This window comes from Gymnoscopelus braueri, assembly GCF_963280865.1.
Source record: "Gymnoscopelus braueri genome assembly, chromosome: 8".
Classification (NCBI taxonomy): Eukaryota; Metazoa; Chordata; class Actinopteri; order Myctophiformes; family Myctophidae; genus Gymnoscopelus; species Gymnoscopelus braueri.
The window spans coordinates 33,093,477-33,098,476 of record NC_137609.1 but is presented as its reverse complement, the minus strand read 5'-3'; the positions used below and the strand labels follow the sequence as shown (position 1 = coordinate 33,098,476).

The 5,000-nt window shown below is 40.5% G+C and overlaps 1 protein-coding gene across 1 annotated transcript in view; it reads left to right on the top strand.

Annotated features, from left to right (window-relative positions):
* Nucleotides 1-5,000, top strand: part of camk2a (calcium/calmodulin-dependent protein kinase II alpha) — a gene marked incomplete at its 5' end in the record, with an annotated part of 32,032 nt that overhangs the window by 16,467 nt on the left and 10,565 nt on the right. The window contains 7 exons of the mRNA XM_080436399.1: nucleotides 1-6; nucleotides 393-495; nucleotides 1,168-1,251; nucleotides 1,700-1,794; nucleotides 2,873-2,995; nucleotides 3,169-3,252; nucleotides 3,498-3,540. The exon at nucleotides 1-6 is cut by the window's left edge and continues 67 nt beyond it. Of these exons, the coding sequence (XP_080292525.1) occupies nucleotides 1-6; nucleotides 393-495; nucleotides 1,168-1,251; nucleotides 1,700-1,794; nucleotides 2,873-2,995; nucleotides 3,169-3,252; nucleotides 3,498-3,540 (538 nt within the window). The remainder of the gene's footprint in view (nucleotides 7-392; nucleotides 496-1,167; nucleotides 1,252-1,699; nucleotides 1,795-2,872; nucleotides 2,996-3,168; nucleotides 3,253-3,497; nucleotides 3,541-5,000) is intronic.

Sequence of the window (5,000 nt, the reverse complement as noted above, 5' to 3'; positions counted from 1 at the left end):
CTAAAGGTAGCATCAATAGTTGACATAGTATGTGTCAGTGTGACCTGAATGTCTGCTATGTTTGTCCTGTGTCGTATACCATCTTGGCTTGTCTTATCAAAGTTGTAGAGCACTTTATTCTTTTTAAACAGCCCATCATCGATACACCAGTGTAAACAAGTGTGTGTGTGTGTGTGTGTGTGTGTGTGTGTGTGTGTGTGTGTGTGTGTGTGTGTGTGTGTGTGTGTGTGTGTGTGTGTGTGTGTGTGTGTGTGTGTGTGTGTATGTGTGTGTGTGTGTGTGCGTGTTAATATATGCATGTAAACCTGCTAAATATCCTCCAACTTCCGTTATTATATTCTCACCTCTCCCCCATGTAGTAATTAATTTGAATTGTCCTTTAATCTCCTCAGCCAGAGAACCTGCTGCTGGCTTCCAAATCGAAAGGGGCTGCTGTTAAACTGGCTGACTTTGGCTTGGCAATAGAAGTGGAGGGTGATCAGCAAGCATGGTTTGGTAAGTCATATTACTGACACCACCACCACCACCACCACCACCACTATGGAATGCAGTTTGAGCATTTTTTCCATATCTTTGATATGAGATGTCAGTTTCCTCCAGTGCGGTCTCTGTCAGCGCAAGTTATACTGTTGCTATGCAGTGTTTTATGTGGGGACTGCGGACAATGTATTGAATGTTCATTAATGTGCATTGTCTCTGTCTCTGTGGTCTCTGTGACAGTAAGTAAATTTGGACATTTTGGTCTCTTTTTAAGCAGCTAGTGAAACCTTAGTTACAAGTAATGCCGGCCACCACACACACTACTGTAGCATCACCCAAGTCCCAACTACTCAGCTTTTTTGAGTTGCTCATGTGTATGTTTGTTTAGTTTTTTTGTCAAAGTTTAGTTATTGCTGCATTATTATGCATTTTAAAGTGCATATGCATTTGGAATGTCTAAAAATTGTCTGAGGCTAAAGGTTTTGTTTAGTTTGTTAAGCTAACATTCACTCAGTTATGCAGGTAAGTTCAATAGCATTTTAATGACTTAGGACAGAATCTAAAGTAACAAACGTACACGACTGCAACCTCAAAAAGTTAAGTAATTAACGGCAAACTGGTTTACATACGATGTATGGCCAAAGTTGTGAGTATGGTCCTTTAATATACTGATGCTTGCATGTATAGGTTTTGCAGGGACTCCTGGCTATTTATCCCCTGAGGTTCTGAGGAAGGATCCTTATGGCAAGGCTGTTGATCTTTGGGCCACTGGTGAGATGTCTGCTGTTAAAATCTATTGTATTACAACTGTAAATCTTTAATAGTACATCTGTATTTCTATATAATGCCTATGGTAATTAAACATCTTACGTTTTATTCTATTTAATCACTTAAGCCCAATGTTATACTTTTTTTTTTTTAAAGGAAAAATATGAAACATTTTTGGAACGCCAGGGTGAAAGTGGTTCATTCTAAACATGAACCTATTTTAAAGGAGTAGTTCACCCAAAGAATGACTTATTTTCTATCAATTACACACCCCATGAAGCCATGAATTCATGGAGATGTTTGAGTTTTTGTCGCATTCCTAAGCCAATAATTTGATGACCGGCGGGGTCTCCTACCGGCGACATTAGCATCTTTAAGGATGTAATTCTCTTTAATCTACTTTATTCTATTCTATATACTTTTATTCTAACTATGAACATTCTCCATACAGGCGTGATTCTGTACATTTTGCTGGTGGGCTATCCTCCCTTCTGGGATGAAGACCAACACAGACTCTACCAGCAGATAAAGGCTGGAGCATATGATGTAAGTCACAGGACCATTCCTCTCCCATGGCTTAGAACAGTGATTCTCAAACGTTTTCATTTCAAGGTCCCCCGTTTAAGTATGCATTAGGACCACAGACCTCCATAACTATGAGAGCGTACAAACAGAACATTTGTACGCGCTCAGAGTTACCATTCATTTAGCTGGGGATCCCCTGGAACCCCCTCAAGACCCCCGAGGGTCCCCGGACCCCACTTTGAGAACCACTGGCTTAGAACCATCTCTAACCCAGTACACAACATGAGACAAACACACCGTGAATGTTGGTCGTTCTGTTTGACATATTTCCTGTAAAGATAGGTTGTCGCTTACCTGCACTGAGGACTCTGCCTTGTTTGTATCTTATTTTTTTAGTACACACCTTATGTATATTGTTGTCTTGTTATTTGATATTTACCTTTTATTATGGTTATCTCTTGAAAGTACATTTAGTGGAAGGCTGTATGGAAAAGGATTTCACCCACTCTTTTACACATGTAAACTTGAAGTTGACGTTGAGTTACATTACACCATTTAGTTAACATCCCTCCTTTATAGCCTTTTGACTGTGCTATTATTTACTTGTCCTTAACCACTTCTATCCTCGATTTCCTTCAGAAATGTTCTCCTCTTTATTTTCTTGTTATTGGCACTTGGCTCACAGCCTGTAACGCGTGGGTGCAGCTTGGGCCTACAGATCTGTTGGGTCTCTAACGTGGTTAATCACTACAGCAGCTGCCCACTGGTTGAGTATTTAAACACACCTGTTGCATGTTAGTCACAGACCTGATGAAGACCTGCTGTATTGGTTTAAACGGTGTCCTTAAAGTTTAAACGGGGAGCTTCATAACTGTCTGCGGACATCACTTTTTCTTCTCGAAGTTGAGTTACACCCAATCCATTTGTTTTCCCACAATCCATTTCTCTTCTCTTCTCTTCTCTTCTCTTCTCTTCTCTTCTCTTCTCTTCTCTTCTCTTCTCTTCTCTTCTCTTCTCTTCTCTTCTCTTCTCTTCTCCTCTTCTCTTCTCCCCGTGTCTCCCCTCTCCTCTCCTCTCCTTTCGTGTCCTCTCACAACAGTTTCCTTCTCCAGAATGGGACACTGTAACACCTGAAGCCAAAGATCTGATTAATAAGATGTTAACCATCAACCCAGCCAAGCGGATCACTGCTGTCGAGGTTCTGAAACATCCCTGGATCTCTGTAAGGACACTGTCTACCATTAACCTTAACCTTATTCACTAACACCATGTATAAGGTAGTGGAGAGGCAGTAAAGTAATGTTATTATCATTATTATATCATATTGATTCCTCTTTTTTTTCTCTCTCCCTATATATCTCCGTCTATCTTTCTCTTTTTGTCTTTCCACCATAGCATCGCTCCACTGTAGCTTCCTGTATGCACAGACAGGAGACGGTTGAGTGCCTAAAGAAATTCAACGCCAGGCGAAAGCTGAAGGTACACAGTCTGACACATGAGCTTCCATTGTTCACAACTGCACAGTAATGAGTGTTCATTTAACTCTGAGTGTGTACAAATGTACCCAAATGGATGACCTGTGAGGGTCCATCTGGTTACATTTGTACACTCTCAAAGTTACAAATGGATAATGAACACTGAGGATTTTACTGTGTACTTTAATCATGTCAGATAACTGTTTTCTGAAACGTGGCTTTCTTTCTTTCTTTCTTAATTTCTTCCAGGGCGCCATTCTGACTACCATGCTGGCAACCAGGAATTTCTCTGGTAAGAATCCAGTCCCTTTTCTGCTTTTCATCGTAACAGCTCATTGAAAGGGATATTTCTCTTTCAAACGTGTTTGGGGTCATTTTAACGTTTACTCAGGCTTTTGTGAGCACACAAGACAGTTTTTAAGTTGTTTGATTCAGTATTTAGATATTTGATATTCATTTTATCAGACACAACAAACCCATTGTAACTTCAAACTCCATTTTAACCATGATAGATTCATCGAAAACACCTGTCCTAGGTTCTGGCGACTCATAAGTAAGCCTTGCCGAGCCCTGAGGCCATAGGGCAGGAGCCTATCTCCTGTTTACTTAGTCTGAGGCAGCTTGAAGTACACCCCCTGGACATGACGGCAGTATTTTGCAAGGGTGACTCATACTACCCTTCTAATACGTGAGGGGGCCGTGTATGTATTTATGCTCTGTTTTCCCAGTGTAATGTAAGGTAATGTACTCCACTGTATGCCTGTCTTTTATTTTTATATGTTTTTTTTTTGTGGGGACTGCGGATTAAATTAGCATCTTTGCCAAATCCGGTGTATTTACGTTACACTGATACTGTTCAGTAATATGCGGTATCCCATCTAAATAAACAAATAAAGTAAAGTAAAGTGTTTTTTCATTTATTTTTTATAATTTATTTGGAAAATGAAAGAAATTAAAATAAAAGAAAGTTTATGAAAAGAGTAATTGAACAAACAACCTAACGTATTAGGACTGGGCAGTATGAGTCACCAGAACCAAGGACGGGTGTTTTAGATGAATAGTAAAACTAGAACTAGTAAAAAAGAGAAGACAGACAGCATCAAGCATCTTCCACCCCATTCAATCTAATCTCCTTGTGTGCAGACCTACAGGCTGGTTTCAAATACATTTATGTTCATTTTCCAAACATACATGACGGGTAGGTCCTCTGCTAAAGGGCACTGTATGGAAAGAAAGAAAGGATGAACGTCTAAAGTGGTATGGAAAGGCGAAACAGAAAGGCAGAGATATTCCAGTCCCTGCTAATTGCAGTTTTCTCTTAATGAAGACGAAGGAGAACAGGAACGGAACATCCATCTGTGGAGACTGTGTGCCCAGCTAGGAAATCCAGCAACAGCTGCCACACACACACACACACACACACACACACACACACACACACACACACACACACACACACACTCACACACACACACACACACACACACACACACACACACACACACACACACACACACACACACACACACACACACACACACACACACACACACACACACACACACACACACACACACACCACACACACACCCCACCCCACACCACACAACCCACACAACATAGAACATTGAACTGAACTCAATATGACTGACGACTGATAGAATGATTGGTTCTATTTCTTTCCTGCCTTTGTAGTTTGAATTCTAAAGATAATTTAAACAAAACATGTCTACGAAAAGCTAACTATACGCA